Source organism: Propithecus coquereli, unplaced genomic scaffold (genome assembly GCF_000956105.1).
Source record: "Propithecus coquereli isolate 6110/MARCELLA unplaced genomic scaffold, Pcoq_1.0 Scaffold49, whole genome shotgun sequence".
In the NCBI taxonomy this organism is placed as follows: domain Eukaryota; kingdom Metazoa; phylum Chordata; class Mammalia; order Primates; family Indriidae; genus Propithecus; species Propithecus coquereli.
Genome location: NW_012150729.1, coordinates 3,514,027 through 3,536,077, shown reverse-complemented (window position 1 = coordinate 3,536,077; position 22,051 = coordinate 3,514,027). Strand labels below are relative to the sequence as shown.

The window sequence follows — 22,051 nt, the reverse complement described above, 5'->3', positions numbered from 1 at the left end:
GAATACTCTTCCTCACTTTGTCCCTCCTCACACTACTACTCAGCTGCAGAGATCTATTTCCCCTTTCCCACGCAACAAGAATTAAATGATTCCAAACCTGAGGGTGCAAAGCAACATTTACATATAGTATAGCATTTATTACACTCTATATTTCATATGTATTATATGTCTGTCATTCTTGTTAGATATGCAATCAAATGATTATGTCGTTGTGAGCTCCTCTAGCATAGGTGCTCTTACAGAGAGGAGTTCAGATGGCTCTTAGGAGCTCCTCAGTATCCAGCACAATTGTCTACTTCATGGCAGATACTTGATAAATGTTGGTGTGACATTGAGAAGATTGTGCTCATCAATTACATTCCAAAATCACATACATCAGGAATAATGAATTATCTGCTCCATACTACTCTGAATTTAAACCAATGTATAATATTAGAATTGAATCATGTTAAGGATATTTATTTAAAGGACACAATGAAGTAGAGAAGACAGAACAGGTGAAAGAGTTGGCAGAAAAAAACTCAAGGAAAAATAAATCAATATCTAAGAAACAGATACAAGAGCAATTAGCACATCCATTTTAATCTGTGGGCCAAAGAAGGTCAAAAAGAAAATAAAATCAAGGCCAATTCCCAAACCAAATAGTTATCTAAGGCCCCATACCATTTAGTAATGGCAGAATTGATATTTTCTGACAGAATAAAACCTCTATAATTTGATCTTTGCTCAGTGAGTACCATGGATGGACAGCAACAATAAATCCAATATCATAATTCAAATGAACCATATAGGTTTTAGTTAGTCCAGTTAGTGTAGTCATTTTTAGCAACTCTTCAGAGATTGACTTTTCAGAGATTGCCCTTTCACAGATTCCCCAGAGAGAAGCTGAGTTCCACAATAATGGCGGTATAATAACATTCAGAAACAGTGAATTTGAAAATCAAACTAATACATAATCAGTGCATCGTACAGACTTAGCCTGTGTTTTGACAGTGATGCTGAGTAGTTTAGATCAGATTTCATGATTTAACTTCATTGTTTTCAATTTATGTGCTCTCCATTTAGTATACAGTTACTGATACAATTATGGGAAAGAATTATTTAATATTTTTGGATTTCTCAGTACAGGTACTATACATAACACTCTATGCTAAAATTATCCTCAATTTTTCTCCCCCACCCAAACTCAGCTATTTTCAGAAAAGTATGACTTTCTTGCAGATGCTATAATCAATGTGTGACTATAGATTGATAAATTCAGAGGGTATTTTGTACTTCAGCTTTAGAGCAATTTTAGCTACAAAATCACTGATCAGCATAGAAGAAACCACACTTCCTAAGACTACATAATTTGGTATATTTTAGAAATGGAGCCATTGATAAAGGAAGATGGAAAGCTTTTAAAACAAATTTTAGTTTTATGAATTCATGTAACTGGTTGACAGGTTAAATCCCACATGAACTAGATTTTGAATTCAGATAGTTGTCTCCTCATTCAAATAGAAGAACTTCCTATTCATGTATAATGTTTTACATCATTTCCCCATTTAATCTTCATTATCATCAAGGACCTTAGAACTGCACTTTTCAAACCATTCTGTGACCACAATTCTTTTCTAATCTGTCACTGACCAATACCTTTGTAAATGCAATAAAAATGCACTGTTAGAAAAATGAAATTTTAAAAAATAGACATACAAAATATGAACCCCAATTGTTTTATTATTAGATTGAACAGACCAACAATTGCTCTATAAAAGTTCTACAAAAGAGTCCAGATACTTGCTCTGATTTCTGCACTTACATTGTCATGGAAGAGTAACAAGCAGATCTCAGCTAGTACCAGTGCACAAGCCACACACTCTGCCTTAGACTGCCAAAGCAGCATTAACTGTACAATGTAACTTTTTGTTAGTTTTTGGAATTTGTAAATCTTTTTATATAATTTTTGGTTTGGTGAACAGAGTTATAATTTATAACCATTTGCAAGCAGTTGTTGCTATACTTGGAATCTATTTAAGTTGAGATAAATATTTCATATATGTAACAAGCTTTTGGACCCAGCGTCTGATGGATACCTTAATTCTGTGTAATCAAGAACTCTTCCACTATCCTTATTTGCTTTTTGTGATTCTCTCAAAGAAGGAAGAGAGTTTTTGTCTAAGGCCACATTTTATCTGTATATCTCTATCCAAGGCAATGTCTACTATAGCAAATCAGTATACCACACTATTGGAATTATTTCAATTGTAAGCTTTGAAACAATTATGATATATCAAAAGATTTTAAATGTGCACAGTGTTAACATAGATGTCAACAAAATATTGAACAGATTTTACAAATCTTGGACGAATTGAATGGTTTTGATATGACCGTGACATTTATTTTAAGCTTGTATGTTTCAAAGCTAGTAATACATATTTTGTTAGTAACCAGTATACAACATTTAGATTGCTAATCTCAAATTTGAAAACACTCCACTCTAAGATTTAAAAACAGCCATTTCATTACAAATCAATGTCCTAAATATCCTAGGTATTACACTGAGTACATTGTGACAGCATAAATTAAAAATGTTTACCTTTTCTTTAAACAGTCAAATCTTTCACTGATTTATTGAAATTATTTTTGCCTGAGAATGACTATTTGAGCTATATTTGCTATTTTCAAAATACATATCGAACAACATTGGGAGGTGGGTAGTTAATAAAATTGTGATTACTAATGCAAGTTAGTTTATTAAGGTAAACTGTTATCTTAGAAACATTTTCCTTATTAACATACTAAATTCAATTATACTTAAAAATTACTTAACATATAAAATGCTGTGTAGTCTTCCTTTGAGTATATTCTAAGTGGTATTCAGGAGACCCTAAAATTGGCTTCTGACAAGGTTGAAAGTTTTGTCATAACTGCTGGCAGCTGGGGATGTCTTTATCTAAACTGTCATAGTTATAAAATCTGTACCTTGAAATCTATTTAAATTGAGATAAATGTTTCACATATTTAGACAAGAATGTCTATTATGGCAGATACCATTTTAGTATATGCATTTTACTTGGTTGAATAGTACACAATGTTAATCTCAATCTAAGATAAATTTTCCATCATTACTTCCTATTTTCTCTGATTGTTTTCACAGAGGTAATTCAATGTATACATAATATAATTTTAGTCTTCTTTTTCTATTTCTCTCTCTTTTTTATCCTTATATACTCAAAACAGACAATGGTCGCAATGTCAAAGGTAATGTACGAACTCAAATTTCACCATCTGATGTTCAAAGTGCCCCTTTACTCGGCATGTTAACTTGCCTGCTGTATGCCCTGTTCAATGCAACATCTTCACGCTGCCCTTAGCTAGTCCAGGTGCCTGGTGGAGACATCATGGCTTGATTTTGCTGGAGACATTGCTACTTTCACAGCTGCATCACCAAAATGATTATAAACTCCTTTTGCCTGAAAGAAGTGTAAGCCTAGGTTGACAATGAACACTTCCTAAATATCTACATCATTTGGAAAGAAACAAATATCAAGCTAAATATATTCCACTGTGAAAGAGGCACATAAGCCTATTTCAGAAAAAAAAAAACAAAACATTTTGAGTACAAGATTAAGTAAAATAAACAAAGTGCTACATTACAGCATCACTTCACTTGTTCCTCTTTTGTTTCCTTAAAACTAGTTTCACGTTCCTGGATGGCAGGGGGTATGGTTTTAAGCTTACTGTAGTAGTAAACTGTACTTGCATGATAGTCATTTTCTATTTATCTATATAATATTTCAATCATTTTAATTGTGTTCTATATTATTCTGAAATCACTGGCATGACCTACAGCTACCATAGGGTAATGTCTAACTGGGCAATACTCTGGATAAATTTGGATTGGGCTAAAAATTGGAAACTCACTTCTATTTTCTACTATATCATAGTAGATACAAGGATCACAAAATATAATAATCATATTATTCTCATCAAATTGAAAACTATTGGGCTTGGTCTTTTCCCATAAGCCATGCATGCTGCTGTGGGTGTGCAAATGGTGACAGTGACTCATTTTGTGCATGTGTGTTGCATGAACACGTCTCCACCAGTAACCATCATTACTTAGAATTCATTGTTTTGGCCTCTTCTGTATGTCACTGCTACTCTGACCGCTGTGTAGTTTTGTATATTGATTTCTCAATTGCTACTAATTAATTCAGAGCTGGCGATGGTTATGAATTAATAGTACTAGAAACCAAAGATGTTTTCTTGTCAGCAGCCCAGGGTAATTTGAAAATGAAGGAAATTATGACAGTTTCCCCCTAACCTCACACCAACACCCTGACTTTTCTGTTGTTAAGCATTTCAAAAAAAGGTCTGTGCCGGTAACCCCCATCATTATTATTATTATTTTTATTTTTTTGCCTGTCCACTGTGATTTCTAAAAGGGAGTAAATTAGTGTCAGCTGGGGTGGTGGTTTGCATTGACGTAATTCAGAATGTATCCTCAAGAAACAGGATACAGATGGCTCTTGCCAACTGGCTTTAGGATTTAACAATTAGCAGTAAATTAGTAGACATTAATTTTCCAGTGATTTTTTTCCAAGGAGAAATTAATTTTTTTCAATAAATAGAAAATTGGGCTTGCCCATCTTCCAAACTAGTAGTTCACATATTTGTCAAACTATAATAACTTTATTTTAGTCTCATAAACTAATCCATTTAATTTCCAATACCTTTTTCTCAACCCCTCATTTTTTAATAGCAATAGTTTTTAAATAAGAATGTTCTCTATTACTTATATAGATCTCAGATTACACATCAGTTTTATAATCACAATTCAAAGTATATCGTAGGATCATCAAAGTCAGAATTTGGAATTAAGAATCTCTAAAACATTGTAGAAAGTTTTCACATAGTAATATTTATGAAGTTATATCCCCAAATTGGAGAAAAAATTTGCAAACTTAATAAAGTTTCATGTAAATATGCACTCCAAAGTTTTTGGGGTTTTTTCAGGCTCTGGTTTTATAAACTATTAAACAAAATTTAAGTATCTGCCTCTTCAAGATTTTCACAGAGCAATTAATATGCTAAAAATAATATAGGACAACACATAAAGTGTACTTTAAAAATATTTTGGGCTTTGCTTCTAAACCAGATTTCACAAAAGATTAAAAAATAAAAGATTTCTATACTGCTTTGTGTGCAAAAAGGCATAATTACAGTTAATTATTTCAATACCTAACTCAACCAAAAAATCATTTCTTTACCAAAATAAGATAAATAATTTAGGAATGCCTTTGGAAGGTCTTCAAGGTCACCTGGTTTATTATCTTCAGGTGAGGCACTGGTGTAAATCCCTTACACAGGCGGTACGGGCATCTTGATCTCCAGAGGAGGTTCTTTAACTTTCTCAGGAAGTCTGTTTTAGTGCCTGTTACACAAAGAGCTAACCTAAATCCTTCTTGCTGAAATGTAATTTTCTTTCCCTTCATCTATCTCCAGTGGACAGAGATATTAGCTGGCTACTGCTAATCTTGACGTAATATCACAGTAAAAAGACAGTAAATTGGTACTCAATCTTTTCTTCTAAAACTAAATAATTTCCACTTAATCTTAGAATCAATTTTGCTTCCCTTTAATAAATCTCCTTAGCACTCTCTTAAAATAACATTTCAGAGTTCCTTTTATAAAGTATAACCTATCACCAAAGAGAGGAAAAGTTATTTCAAATAAATAGTATATTCTGTATATACATATGTATGCATTGTAATTTTTAACAATTTCTCTAATATGTGAGGGGGGATCTAATCCTACCCCAATTACTCATAAACTAATTTTTGCCTCAAACTTAGTTGTTACTCTGCCTATTCTGCTTTCCAAGTTATCAATAAAAAGTTACCCCACTTACTCCATTTAGTAAATAAGTCATTAATACAATTTTGCCATCTCCTTATAATCTCAAGTAATTCTGCAGCCCTCTGACATTGGGATGTTCATTTTTCAGCTTGTCTAAGAATCTGTCATATGAGTTAGAAACAAGACTATTCTCAAGATTTGTTGCAGCTTTCACCTCCTCTCTAGCCATGAAAACTGTTAGACTCATAAAGGAAATAAATTGATCTGATACGACTTGTTTCTTATAAGCTACACTGGCCATTACCCAATATCTTGTGGTCTTCTAAAGATTTGAAAATTGATTTTCAATGGTGACAATTTTTTTCTCTGTAAATTATGTGTCATGTACTGAAATAGTGTGGATATTGAATACAGATATGATGACTTCTGATATTTGTAAATGTTAAACTGGTTGCGTTATGCTTATTGGCGGTGTTCTTTTACAAAGTTTAATTACTAAACACTGCATTTTCATTTTCTTTAATGTTAAATAAAGCATTTAAGCAATTTGGATTTTATTCAACTTTTGCCAAATAAACCCAGTCCCCTAAGAAATAACGTACAAAGACAGATGATTGTAAAACAACCTTAGTCCTTTTGATTTCCTTCTTTCCTATTTCATTTGGCCCTCAAAAACAGTGACTTTAAAAAAAAAAAAAAACATTATTTTAAAAAATTCTATCAGATGTCCTTAGCTACATTTCCAGCACCACCTAAAAAAGGATATATTTTCCTTTAGCATCTCATAACTCATGATAAATTTAAATAGCCTCATCATATAAAATTTAAATATCTTTAATCTAAAATTCTTCCCAGTTGTTGCTTTAGCCTCTAGCCTGATGTCTAAATGTAGGGTATGCATTTGTAGCTGGAAACTGGCCTACTTTCTATTTAATCAGACACTTGTAATATATTAAAGCTTTACCCAGCTGTTGGCTTAGTCTACTTGGTCACCTGTTTTCCATCTTCTCCTAATATATTGAAAAATTTAATCTGGTCATCCATCTCGCAAACACTTTTCTAAAGAGCATCAAGTCCTCCTATATACTTTTCAGTTTTACATCCCTTTCTATTGAATCTATTTTTCCCTTTATTTCTACCCGTTCATTTTCTTTAAATTCATTTACTTTGTTTTCCAGGTTATTCTTCTTTCTTTCATTAGAATCCTTAATCCCATCTGTTCATGATCACTCTCAGTGAGGCTGCCTTTCACCTTTAAAGCCTCAACCCACGCCTCTCTGAATATAGACCTAGGAGGTAGGAAACCCTGTATTCTGATTTCTAGTCTTTGGTTCTTATTTCCTTTTGGCCTCATAGCCTGTCTGCTTGGGTTTATAGTTGGTGAAATAAGGTATTGTTAATAACTACATTAGTTAAAATGTTGGCATTTTTTTTCATTAGAATTTAGAAGGGTTTAAAGGAACCTAAGCCAATACTAATCATCTTGGAGACTCTGAAAGACTTCTGCATATATACATATGCTTTAAAATCAGTAAAAAGAAGCATAATGATCTTTGTTACATGGGATGAAATAAATTGTAAATGCCTTATCTAAGTAGCATGCTTAAGTTATTTTAAGTTTTGCTGAATTCATTAAATGTATAGATTTAAAAGAAAATCCAGATTAATTCTTCAAGACTAAAATCCTAAAAAGAAAACAAAATAGAGTAACTGTTTAGAAGGTTTTTCTACCAGAAAATAAGAGAAGCTAAAATAGAGACTGCAATGAAGTTGCAAATTCTGGGGCCAAATCTGAGTGAACCATTTTATCACCCAGTTTCTCAACCATATCAGATGCATGTCACTTCTTTCAACAAATATTTTGTTATACTCATCTTACTATCCTAAATTAAATTCAGAGATCATTTTACTATTTTAAAACATCAACATGTTTCCCTAACTGTACTATAAAGGAGAAATAAAGAGAAAGCAGTTTATAATAAAACGATATTTGTATCAATATGTTAGTGTTCAAATATAACTACACTAGAAGACATAATATAATAATCAGACATATTTGGCTTTTAACATTAAGGACATTAAGAAAACATTTTATATAAGTCCCAGAAAAAATAACAGAGCAGGAGTATGGATGGACAACAAAATAAAAACCATCACTGGGGTCAATAATAATAGATCAGACTTATTTATACATGGATTTTAAAAATGAGAAATAGCCAAAATTAAATTATGTATAATATATCAAGAAAAATTTAGAAAATGAGAAAGTATAATATTCTCACAAATGAGATGGCCCGTGCTTTTAACTGTAGTGTCAAAACAATACCCTTTGTGGAAAAAAAATTAAAAACAAATAAAAGAATAGAATAAAATGATACCCTATGTGATAAAATACAATGGTAATGAATTTCACAGAAGAAAGAAATCCCAGCAGATGTCAGGGCATATATTCATTCTCTGATACTTAAAAGACACCTTGCAAACCATATGCCTTGTTAAGTAATGGGAGCTGGAAGATGAATTGCAAAAGGAATGGCAATCAAGACATTATAGAGAAGTCATGGCAGATCTCTAAGGAGTTATTAGAATGAGATTGAAAACCAACAGACAACCCTAAGACAAGTAAATAATTTCAAGTGTTTAGTTTTGAATTCATAAATTCCTTTTCATTGTACCACACGTCATTTTACGTATATAGGAGGATAATGATATGAAATATTTTTGAAAGGATTTTTATTAATGGTTTTAATGTGATTCCTGTAATTCTCTGCAAATTTAATAACATTTGGCCTCAACACTGATAAAGAAGACTCAAATCTGTTAGCTTACATACTGCACATGACAGCTACAAACAAACACAGATTGTAACCTGAACTCTGAAATTTCGTATTGGCCACTCACATGCTATAAAGAGTGTAGCTCTAAGTGACATAATTTTCCAAAATGATGAAGAACTTTTGATAAAATTCTGAACAAAACGATGTATAATCTTCCCTCTGCATGGTTGTTGTCGCTCTGGAAATCTCAAGGTATATGAAAATCATATAAAAAGCACATTGTGCTGTTTATCTGTGAAACAGGTTCGAGGTTCAGGTCGCTATGAACAGGCTTTTTACCTATGTAAATGCCATTGGGACAATTTTTCAAGGTGAGAAAATTGTGACATTCAAATGCTCCCATCATTGGGGCAACCAAAAATGTCCCCACAAATGTCCCCTAGGGGGAAGCACTGCCATAGTTGAGACTGTGTGCTTGAATGTGTAGCCAGTTCAGTGGAGTTAATTGGAACTGGTCACAAGGACAACTAAAGTACATTAACAGTGTCTTTCTAAGTCTGGTAACATCATAAATGAGCTATGTTTTTACCCAAGATTTTAAACAACTCCTTTGACAATTTGCTACAGAAATCCAACATAAGAAGGATGATATAGAAAGCGGATTCATAGATGGGCTTAAGGGTTTTAAATACAGTTTAACTATATACCTGAGCTCCACTATCTATAATCTCTTGCCAGTATCCCTGTATGCAGTTAAATTACCTAAGAAGTGAAAATATGACATTAGAGTTGGGGGAAAGGCACTGTCGAAGAAGTCTGAGGTACTAGCAAAATTTACAAATTTTAAATATTAAGATATAGGCCTGGAATGTGGCCATAGAATGCTTCAAAAAGAGAAACCTATCTGAAGGCTAGATTAATTTGGTGTCACCTTGGCTCTTCTTTCTATACTTGTATAAATAGAAAAGAGAGTGATGATTATATGCAAATGAGAACATAAATGAAAATAAATACCCAGAGAGCTCAATGACATTTTTCACCTAGGTAGACTTGGTTATCATCATGATAAGACTCAGGGAATGAACAGAAAAGCAACTCAGGAAACACAATATTTGTTAAATTTATAAAATTTTTCTTAAAATTATTTTAAACCTTTAGAATAAACAAATGTAAACTTTTATAGACAAATATAGTGTGGTTTTTCCCTACAGTAGTAATGCACAAAATAATGGGCATTGTTTCTTAGCATCATCTTTGACCTGAATTGATTGATCATGTAGTCCAAAATGAACAATCTATAAGTCTAATAGGTCTAATTTTAAACTGTTTATTCCTTGCTTGGTGCTTAAAGTACATTTCAATCCCTGTAATGTATTAATTTCATTTTGAACAGAGAAAAAAAAATAACATAAGGCAAAATGTGCTAACAGTTTCATTCATGCAATTTGTATGTTTTAACCACTCTCTGGGGCACAAAGATAATGACTGTATAACAACAGCAGGCTAAAGATTTTTATAAAATTCTTCCTGATGTTAATTTTTAAGCACTAAATAATGGTATAAGTAATATCACCCATTGCACAAGAAATTCCTTGGACCGTTTTCTGACTCTCCATAAGCAATGGACAATAGATTCATCTCAAAAGATGCAGCTAATCAGTCTACTCACCCTCAACAAGAGAACCATAAGTCTTGCCACCTTGCCAAATAATCTATGTAGGAAAGTAATACGAGAAGTGACTAGATTCTACCAATCCCAGACTTGTCCTATTATTAATACTTAGCTGTGGTCACTTCTACTGTAAGTTATCTTTGCCAGAGCATTCTTCTTGTATGGTTTTATAGTAGCTTTTCTTTTTCTTAGAAAGTGGTCAATCTTAAATCTAAATAAAATAAGAAAAGGCAAGAAAGTAAAGTTTTAAAACCCCACACAGGGTTCTAGAGTTTTTAATAGAGTACACACACACACACACACACACACATACACACACACACAATGGCATTTTGCCCTTCTCAGCTTTACCTGTAATTCCTTCATTTGAGCTTCACTCTCCTAAAAGCTCTGTGGAGCATCTCATACAGGTAGTGGAGGCATACGAAGAACCTCGCTGGCTTGTCACTTCTCAGTGACACAGACAGGGGAGTAACACAAATTGGAGCAGGGTAAATAACCTATTCAGAACTTTCATGGCCAAAATGATTTTAACCATAGGTAAGTCCTTCCTTGGATAATTTCCACATTATAAAATTAAATTCATGAGAAACTTCGAAGATAGAATTTGACCAATAACAGGGAGTGGAGTTTTAACTCTTATCCCAGCCTTTAATAAATGAAGTCAATTAATGGCTAAAGCTGCCATTTTCTCTCTGGGTGCATAGCTAGGACCCAGTCTTGTCATTGGATACTCACACGCCACTCTGTGTGGCAGAAAGTGACTGCAAACCCTGTGTTCAGTTATCAGCCGGCTGCATTTAGTCACACCTGAATCAGGGTCACATTGGTCATGGATCATTAACAGGGCATTCAGAACCATCTCCTTCTTCTATTTCTTCTTATATTACTCTTACAATTACTTTCCAATTTTTTTAGGGCCCTTTAATCATATCAAGTCAAGCCTCCTGGGATCTACGTCAGATTCAAACCTCAACAAATACAGCACCATTAACAAGATTCCACAGCTCACTCTGAATTTTTCAGATGTCAAAACTGAGAAAAAGAATACATCTCCTCCTTCTTCAGATAAAACTATTATTGCACCCAAGGTTAAAGATCGAACACACAATGTGACAGAAAAAGTTACCCAGGTAGGACACAGTTTTCCTATCAATTTCAACTGTTTTTGAGGTTGTTTTCTGCACCATAAAACACATCCTTTTTCTTTTAAATTACCATCAAATAGAGTAAGCACTCATTTGTGCTCCTATTTATCTTGGGATGTTGAGTGACTCTCTAATGTAACAGATTCATAAAGCTATATACTGTGATTTTTTCTATTACGAGACCAAGCAAAAATGGACTAACTTGGTATTGTTGTTCCTGTTGTTGCAGAGATTGTTAACCTGCTATTCATCTTGTTTGGGCACTAATTGTTTTGCTGCCAACTTTCACATTATTAAAGCATGTTTTTTAAATGTAATGGATGTGTCTATTGAAGCTTCAGGGAGTAATTGGGATTTACGTTTAACCGTGATCTCCCTTTTTGTACTCACTCTACTAAATAGAGTCATATCTAAGTCAGTTGACTTGGGGAAAAGAGCTGCTGAGATGATGAAATGTCAGAGTGAAACAATACATTTTACAGGAACAATATCTTATTGTTTTCAGATAAATACTGCAACTTGAACTAGGGTAAAAAGTTGCTGTATAGCAGGAGTCCTGCTTCAAAGAGTAGATAAAAATGATTTCTATTTATTATATCGAAGTACCAACTAAGCAGTACCTAGCTTGTGCTTACAATGCACTGCATTGATGGGAACTCATGACTCTAAAATTTGTCAAGTAAGCAGTTCTTTTACAAACAATTGACTTAGTATATTTGCTTAGCAAATCTTTGTATAAACTGTCCACAATATAAAGGCAAACTTGACTCCAATTTCTATCCTAAGCATTTAAGACTTTAAATTAATAAGGGTTTTTCTGTAATTATAATCACTACAAACAACACAATAGTACTGTTTTTTAAAGAACCTCTCATGTGTGAGTTGAAATAGCTAGGAAAAGACCATGAATAAGTTATAAACAGAATTATGTAGTCTACATTTATTTGAGATGAGAAATTATGCATGCCATTCTTGAGAGCGTCCTTTCTATATAGTTTAATATTTATGTAGTAATAAGGCTTTCCACTCTTTGTATTTCACTTTTCTTACCTCATATTTAGTAAAATGAGTATAGTATTGGTAAACAAAGAGTCGCCTGTTATGCATGTTGTATTAACACCATTTTGAGAGCTTTGAATTTTACTTGCAATAGTTTTTACCTTAAAAATGTTGTTATTTAGAGATACCAACCACTATGTGGATATATAGAAATTAAGATACGGAAGAAGAAGCAGAAGAGAAATTAGAAATGTTAGTGTCAGGGCCCTGAAAGTAACATAAGTGAGTGAACATGATAGAGTAGCACAGTGGCAGCCGTGGGGACTGTAGCCAACTGCAGAGTGCAGGGCCCCTCTAGAACAGACAGCTGCCACTCAGCTCCAGCCAGCTGTGGTCACGCAGATATGCTTGACCAATGAATATTTCCAAAGCTTCCACTTTTAGAAAAGAAAGTGGAAATCCAGAATTCAAGATAAACTCTGAATTTCTAAAAGTTGACAGACTAAAAAATGCTTTTGAACTCTTTTTTAGACAGAACAAAACACATCTTAAGGCCTGTGGGCAGCCAAGTGTGATTTAGGCAAAGGTTTTATGTGCTTGGGTGCCAGAGGGGCTGCCCTACCCTGCCACATTCAGCACAGCCACTGTGCCAGGAGAGAGTGATACCCATCGTAGATCTGAGATGCCACCTGCTCTGGGGACTTTCTCAGCCTAGTGGCACAGGAAACACATATTAAATAGCCATAATGAAATGCGTGTTAATAAAGGCTAGGCTGGAAACTTGCTCCTCTAGAGGATTATTTACTACCTTTTCATATAAATGCCTTGGGGTCCAAGTAAAATGCAGCAGCTTCCATCAAAACCTTCACATTCTTTTAAGATCTTACACTTTATCTTTGAAAGCCCTGTGACTTTTATATTTAGCTTCCTAATATTATAATATTTGTTTTAACATTTTAAAAATGTTTTAAACTAGTGGTATAAACTGAATGTGTGTGTCCTCACCAAAGTTTATATGTTGAACCCTAATCGCGAATGTGATGCTATTTGGAGGTGAGGCCTTTGGGAAATGATTAGGTCATCGGGATGGTGCTCTCATGAATGGGATTAGTGCCCTTATAAAAGAGACCCCAGAGAGCTCCATGGCCCCCTTCTGCCATGTGAAGGCACAGCAAAAAGATGGTTGTCTATGAATAAGGAAACAGGCCCTCACCAGGCACCAAATCTGTCAGCAACTCCATCTTGGACTTCCCAGCTGCGAACTGTGAACAATAAATTTTGGTCATTTATAAGCTACCCAGTTGATGGTATTTTATCACAGCAGCCAAAATGGACTGAGATAGCTACTTACCACTGAGTAAATCTCAGGCCCACTTTCCCTACAGCTTCTCATACTTTCCCCAAATTGTGGAGTACTCACATCCCATTGTCCAAAGAACCCAAATTAGAGAGGTATAATAGAGACAAAAGATTTTTATCAGGTGTTACACGATTACAATTAGACTATATTTTTATAAAGGATCGCTTTTTTATGCAATGTGAAAAATACAGTAAATGGAAGGAAATTATAAACACAAGCAGTTATGGTCCTGGCCAGAAATGAGGAGGGACTGAATAAAAGTTGAGACCAGAAACTGGAAAAAAAAAAACGATAAGTAGGAACACTCTACCTTTTTTTAGTGTCCCCTTTAGCTCTTAGTAACAAACGTTCCAATTGTCCATATGTCAAACCAAACAATGTAGAGATCAAATTTTGAGAAATTCCTCCTGCAAACATAGCCTCTGGAAATTTCATTTAAGTACTTGAAAGCAGGGCTCTCCTATAACTCTTTTTTCATTTCGTGTTTGTGAAGTTTCCTTATCATAGCTATCTCTGAAATTTCCATATTCACTGCCTATAACATCGGTTGTCCTCACATCACTAAAAACAACTTAGTAATAACCCAAATACTTCTGTCTTCTCTATACTCCCTTTGTTAGGCCTGTGTAGAGATTCTCTTTGTCAGGAAATTTTCCACATATTTCCCATAAGCAGCCAGCAGTATTTTCTTAATTGAATACTTTTATTTATTTTATTCACATAATAGATTTGTGTGGTAATCCTTTCTTCAAAAGAAGTCAAGGTTTTGTTCATAGATCATTCAACAACAAATTTTAAACACTCCTCAGTGCACAAACGATAGAACAGACATCAAGAGAGAAAGGCCTAAATGAAAGGAACAATTAATCTCTGCTCATGTTCTTCTGTCTCAGCACTTGGATCTTATCTCTATTACACATTGAATTAGAATTGGCCAATTAGTTATTTGCCTCCCCAGCTAGAGTGAGCTTCTTTGTAGTAGGGACCATGTTGTTATTCATTGATTCATTCATGCATGCATGCATGCATGTATTTGTTTATTCATTCAACAATCATTTATCAAGAGCTAGTCTGTACAGTGCTACATACTGGGAATTCAGAGTTAAAAAGCAAATTCTCTTCCTTTGAGAAGTGAAGGAGACAGACAGGTACGGTACATAGCCTTACAATGCAGTGTGAAGTATTATACTATGGGTAAAACAGGGTGCACAGGATGCTAGGAAAGGAAACCTAACCTATGTTGAGAGTTGGTTGGGGTAGTGGTTGGGGAATATAAACTCTTAGGTGAATTTTGAAGCTTGAGACACTTCCAGGATTAGAAATAAGAATCTGGAGTGGGGAACTATAGGTACCAAAGAGTGGATGAAGTATGAGGTGTTTGTATCACTAGTGCCAAGCATAATATGTGACACAGAGTGAGAATTTTAAAAGATTCACACATGAAACACTGAGGTTATCGGATGGAATTAAGGAAGAGCAAATTTGTAGTCAAAAATTCCCAAAATGAATGCCTGCTTTATAGATTCTTCCCTTATACAAGATTCCAATTTTTGCTATTATTCTTGTTCTACAGACATCTTTTGTTTGTCTTAATAGGCCAAATTTCTGGGATGCATCAGCTTTTGATGCCATCTGACTTTCTCTATTCATTTGGGGAAATAGAAAATAATTCTCAGAAGGGGTATGTGTGTGTGTGTGCTTCCTTAATTGTAATCTAGCTGTTATAAGCTAATGAGCAGTAATGTACATCTCAGGGAGGCAATGCCCGGCTGGTCATTTCTACCAAATTCTAGTGCAATGATGGAAAGTAAACAATGAACTATAAGAAAAGGTGGGTAGAACAAAAGTAAGGTTTGCTTTACCACACAATTGCAGTTCTCAGTTGAGGATCAAATGCTTGGCTATATGTGCCTTCTTTTAAATAAAAATAAAACAAATTTTTACGCCCTTGCATGATTTTGTTATTGTTTAGGCTAGTTGTAGTTCACATGTTATGCCAATTTTTAGGATGAAATGTATCATTATGTTGTCATTTTCAGCTTTGACAAGTTTGTATTAGATCACTCTCCCTAGATATGCATAAGGGGATCAGAAGAATTTAAGAAGATGGTTCTGTGGATTCCGAATCTTTATTGGCTAGTCATGTGTGACTATATCAGTCAATGCCATAACAGAATTCAAGTAACAGAAGCTCAACTGGAACCACCTTAAGCAAAAAATGAAGAAGAAAGGGCACTTTATTGGGTCACATTACTAAAAAGTGCAGTGGAGATCTGCTTTGGGGCAGACTACATTCATTTTTTTGTACAAGTGATGACATTTTTTCTCTCTCTTTCTCTCAGCCATGCTTTCTTTTGTATTGACTTCCCTCCCCACCTAATAGAAAGAAGTTCCTCAGACTCCCCTGTATCACCTAATGCACACAGTTAGTGATCTGGTGAGAAGGGCCTTCTCTCTTCCAATGTCTGTATCATACTCAGAGAAAGAGGACTCTGATTGACCAACTTGGGTTCCATGCTCATCCTGGTGGTGGAAGATGTTGACCCTTCACTGACAGCCACATTAGAAAACCGGAGTGGAAGAAGGGAGGCTTTAAAGAAGATGAACCAAACAACAGTGGCCCATTGCAAAGATGAAGATAGGAATTCCGATTAACAGCATCAATCACACACACAGAGAACACACCACACACACACACACACACACACACACACACACACACACACAAACACTCTCACACACAAACACACTGAATACACATTATGCGCTGGTAGGTTCTAGAGACACAGAAGTATAAAACCAGTATCAATACATAAGGCACTATAATATAAATTACTGAGAGAACCGCTATATGACAGTATATGATAATAGCATTTATAAGTGCTAACATAACAAATGCTACAAAATATGATTAACATGAAAATAAAGGTAGTTTACATTCCCTTTAAACTCAGTATTCATTAAATTATGACCAAATATGTAGTTCTACAAGTTGGCCTTCATTATTTAAAAGGAATGTCTCATGAATTCAACTGAAACCCACATTGAGATTGTCAGAAAATAAGATGTATGAAGGAATCTAAATGAACCAAAAGATTTTAATTTGGAGAACAGAAGATAAAAAAGAGGTTTACTATTAGTCCACAAGTATAGTCTTCCTATAGTTTTACTAGAGAGAATACTCAAGAAAAATAGTTTAGGTGTAATCACAAAGAGAATTAGGTCACAAGAAAAAAAATTCTGAACATCTAAAAGGTTATACAATCTATGTATACATCTATGTAGAACTCTAAAGCCAAAATAGATTCCCAATATTTAGGACTCATGTAAGTATATTTTTGAAATGAAAATAGAATTATGGTAAATTTAATCATTTCTGGATTTTGAGCATTTACTATATGCTAGGCTTTGTGCTAAGTGGTATCAATTTCAATCTACATGACAGCCCATAAGCTAGTACTATTATTATTATCCCTTTTTCATAGAGGAGGAACTCAGCAAGAGAAAACACACAGCAAATAGTGGAAGTAGCCTTCAAACCGAGGTCATCTGACTCCCAAAGTGAAATTCTCGGTTTCTAAAATATGTTCTCATTATGATTCTCATCTGTCTCCCTTTTCGTCCCTAAATCTCCTCAGCAGTTAGCATGGCCATTGGACACACTTGTATCATTTGGCTGTATCACCAAACGTCATAATCTCAGTGTTTAGTAGTAACTAATCAGAGAAGTGAGGCTACAGACATAGGAAAGAAAATGTGGTAGATTTTCCCCAAAGCTCCTCAAACTCTTCAAAAAGCCTACCAAAGCCATCCTTGACAGGGGAGCTTCATGTCCGATGTTATTTGCTAGTTAAGTTTATATCTCATCTACCTTATGCTAATTTTAAAACAGAATAGTGGGATTTTAGTTTTTTTGGTGGTGTGCCACTCGGTTGCAGGAAAAGCAAAATTACACTGATATTACTGACATAAACACGAGTTCAAAGATTATGGCCTTTTACATTCTATCGAACTTTGTTCATTGTAAATATGGTCATTATCTCTTCATTGTAATTCCATGACACAATTTATACTTATTTTTGACAGAAATCCAAAACAAGTATTTATAATTTAGCACTTCTTTAGGGGTGAAGACAGATTTGTAATGGAGACATTTTAATGGAAAAATAATATTGATTTCATCTTATTAAGCTAATGTTTAAAATTATTTATCACCTCAGGCTTCATAGTACAAAATTTCTTACATGTTCTGTAGTGTTGCTCAAATTGGATAAATTTAGTCCTAAACCTTCAATGATAGGATTAAAAGTGACTTTCCTTCAATGACAGTTAAATAAAACTTTCTTATTTAGAAAGTCTTCCAGACACAATTACAAACTAAAAGTGGTTCTATACACAGCAGTATTTTTTGATAATAATATAAGTTAAAAATTATACTTAACTAAAAAGGCTAATTTTCACCAGTTATTTTCATAAAGACTTGTTGATTCTTCACTCTTGAAATTACAAAAAACAAAATTCGCAATATTTCTATAGTATGATTAATATGTTTTCCTAAACTTCATTTTGTATCTAAACTAATTTAAATGTCATGCAAACCTCAATAAAACTGTACAGTTCATCTTGAATTGCCAGAAATAGTAATAATCACAAAATTCCAAATTAAATTTGAAATGCAATGCAGGAATACGAAATTGCCTCTGAATACTTTCAATTTAATATGACATTAGTTTGGCATCCATTATCTAGCTGTTATTTATAGAATATCATCAAACTTGGTTCAGCAAAACAGAAATTCCCATCCAGTGTTTTCTCCATATTCTGGGTTTGGTCTATAAACTATGTCTATATATGCAAATTGAAATGAAAAACAATATATCTGAATGCTTCAAATAGGAGTAAAGCACATTCTTCAGGATAATTATGGGTTCAATTTTGTGAGTGTTTACTAAATGTAAAAGAAAGTGCTAGGTACTATGGCTGATACGAAAATATATAAGTCAAGGTCATTGCCTTCAAGGGCTTTTGATTAAATGCAAAGCTTTGAGCTTTGAGATCCTGGATTATGTTTTCTAGTCTTCTCTTGTCAAATAAATGTATTCTATAATCAAGTCAGTGATGAAGAAAAGATAAAAAGTAACTGTGAACATTTTAGTAGCGATTGACTACTACAAGCATATTTTATGCTATATACATATTAAATATAAAAGGGAGGCCGGGCGCGGTGGCTCACGCCTGTAATCCTAGCTCTCTGGGAGGCCGAGGCGGGCGGATTGTTTGAGCTCAGGAGTTCGAGACCAGCCTGAGCAAGAGCGAGACCCCGTCTGTACTAAAAAAAATAGAAAGAAATTAGCTGGACAACTAAAAATATATAGAAAAAACTAGCCGGGCATGGTGGTGCATGCCTGTAGTCCCAGCTACTTGGGAGGCTGAGGCAGGAGGATCGCTTGAGCCCAGGAGTTTGAGGTTGCTGTGAGCTAGGATGACGCCACGGCACTCTAGCCTGGGCAAAAAGAGTAAGACTTTGTCTCAAAAAATAAATAAATAAATAAATAAATAAAAGGGAAATGTGGAATTTTTTTTAAAGCAACAAATTAATTTTCTGTTTTCACTAAATGATATATGCATTTTAATACTTATCACCATTCCAACTAAAATAAAATTTCATTTATTTTAAAATTACCCTAATTAGCTAAAAAAATCATACTTCATATTCTACCTGATGAAGGAATAACATATCTACACAAAACCCTAGTAGCTTTTAAGTCATATCTTATAGGGGAAGCATTTATATTTAATTACTTTTAAAAAGCACCTGTTCGGTTTTATATGTTTATCGCACATTTTAAGATGAAGGGAAGAAAAAAAATATTTACTCCTTTAAAAGTTTTGTCAGCCAGAGAAATCAGGTTGAAAATAGATGCTTAAAGTAAGGAAGTAAAATACGAGTGGTCAGAAGAGACAGGTAAAAATAATTTCACTTAGAGTACATAGCAATAGTCTGGTTGCTATGGCATCTGAGCACATGAAGATTGTGGATATCTGTTGCCAAGAAGGTTCGCTTCTTTCTCCCCCAGTTGAGCCTTGAGATAAAAGTCAGACCCAGGGACAGAAAGTAATCAAAGAAAGAGAGAGACTTCCTTTGCTCATTTGTCCTCATGGCCTAGGGATGGAGACAAATATATAGTTCACGGTGAGTTGCCTAATGAACATAGGCTGAAGCACTAAATATTTCATGTTTCACAGGATGAAAATTAGACAAAGAATTTTTATCATATATGAAAATTCTGTAGCAGACATGACATTTTTACCTACCCAAGAAGCCTAAGGCCTTGTATTGTTCAGTGACATGAACTATCCCTTGACTTAGGAAGTGAGTTCAACCATGGAATCTTATTTAGAAACAAATCTCAAATAAAAAAGTGAAATAAAATTAAATAAAAGGTCTCATTGGCTATCTGCGTGGTAAGATTGTGGGTAATATATTTTCTCCTCTAGCTCTACTTCTGTATATTTTGCAGATCTCATTTACAATGGAAAAATATACAGTTAATGAACCCTCTAAAACTCAATTGCTTCTAAAGAGTTCATTAGAAAGCAGTTAATCTTCACAGACTTTTAAAATTAAAGGAACCTTAGATATCATCTTCCCCAGGGTTTCTCAAAATTTCCTGATCAATGAAATCTTCGGTGACACCCACATACTCTCTCTCCCCCCAAACCCTGAAATTCAGTAAGTTTCAGTGGAGCCTGAGATTCCTGGATTTTTAACAATCTGCATCTCATTTGTGGCCTCCGCTGCCATATTATTAAGATTGGAGGACTTGGGAAACAGTCCTTTCAAAGAAACTGAAAAGAGAATCCAGTATAAAACTGGGTTTTATATGTTTTCGATTGTTATTACAAGTTGTATCTCTTTCTGCAGATTTCTTAATGAATTAACTGGTTCAGTTATATATTCTTGTGATGTTTTAATTGCAACATTTTTGTTAAAAATGAAGAGATGTTAATTCTTATTTAAACAATCATATTGGAGAAACAAGCTTACTTTCAGGGGGTAGCTACTGACTCCAGAGGGCAGCTACTGTCAGATTGAATTACTGTACAAACCCTCTAAGAAATAACCTCCACTTAAGAGAACTTGCCCAGACCACAGTGCTCTAAAGCTGTGGTCCCCAACCCTAGGGCCATGGACAAATACCCGTCCACATCCACGGACTGTTAGGGATCAGGCTGCAGAGCTCTGCACCCCTTTCCCCTCTCCCCTGTCCTTGGAAAAATTGTTTTCCATGAAACTTAGGAAAATCGAGAGTGGTGGCACACAGCAAGAGGTGAGCAGCAAGTGAGCAAGTGAAGCTTCATCTGCATTTACAGCTGCTCCCCATCACTGGCATCACCACCTGAGCTCCACCTCCCCACCTCTCCCCACCCTGTCCCCACTCCCCGTGGAAAAATTTTCTTTCATGAAACCGAAACCGGTCCCTGGTGCCAAAAATGTTGGGGATCACTGCTCTAAAGTATCTTTTTCAGAACACTAGACTCACAAGATTTTCTTGGAAAAAAAGTTTTCTTACTCAAATACTATCCCTTCCAGAAACTAACATGGAGATTGAGCACATTAACAGTTCTAAGAAGTCCTGGGTTAAATAAATCTATAAAACTTTACCCAATAGTTCGCAAACTTTTTGATGACAGAATCCATTTTTAATTGTTCATTTGTTTGTTTATATAAAACACCTATTGATATCCTGAGGAATTCGTGTGGGGGGATTCTTTAGGCAATACTGACCTAAACAAAATGTTTTTTCATCGACAACTGTGAGAACTATGTGTTCAACTCAAACATGAATGTGTTAGAAATTTTAAAACTCTTTAAAAGAAAGAAGTTTTGGATAGGCATAGGGTAATAGCCACTAGATGGGGAATGTGTGTAATAGGAATACATTTTTCCTCCTTGTTTTAATGAAGCCCACTTGGGTTTCTTTTCCAACCATGTTCCAAATATAGAACTTAGCTTAGAGGAACTGAAGAAAATACCATCTGTATTTCCCTTTCTGTTTTAAATATACCTAATATAAGTACACCTGTGTTTTGAAGCCTACTGCTTTAGAATCACTTAGGTACAAAGGGGAAAATGTGGGAAGCAGGGTAATGGAGAAAAGAATTAAAGAGTCTGAATTTCCCTTCTGAAAGGACTATAGTTAAGCTGAATTTCTGCTGCATTTTAATGGCCAAAGAGTTGAGAGTG

At 34.5% G+C, this 22,051-nt stretch overlaps 1 protein-coding gene across 1 annotated transcript in view; it reads left to right on the top strand.

The window, feature by feature from the left end:
* The window catches only part of KCNH7 (potassium channel, voltage gated eag related subfamily H, member 7), a 554,351-nt gene that overhangs the window by 419,166 nt on the left and 113,134 nt on the right, over positions 1 to 22,051 (top strand). Inside the window, exons 5-6 of the mRNA XM_012655830.1 lie at positions 3,226 to 3,246; positions 11,215 to 11,429. Coding sequence (XP_012511284.1) covers positions 3,226 to 3,246; positions 11,215 to 11,429 — 236 coding nt within the window. The remainder of the gene's footprint in view (positions 1 to 3,225; positions 3,247 to 11,214; positions 11,430 to 22,051) is intronic.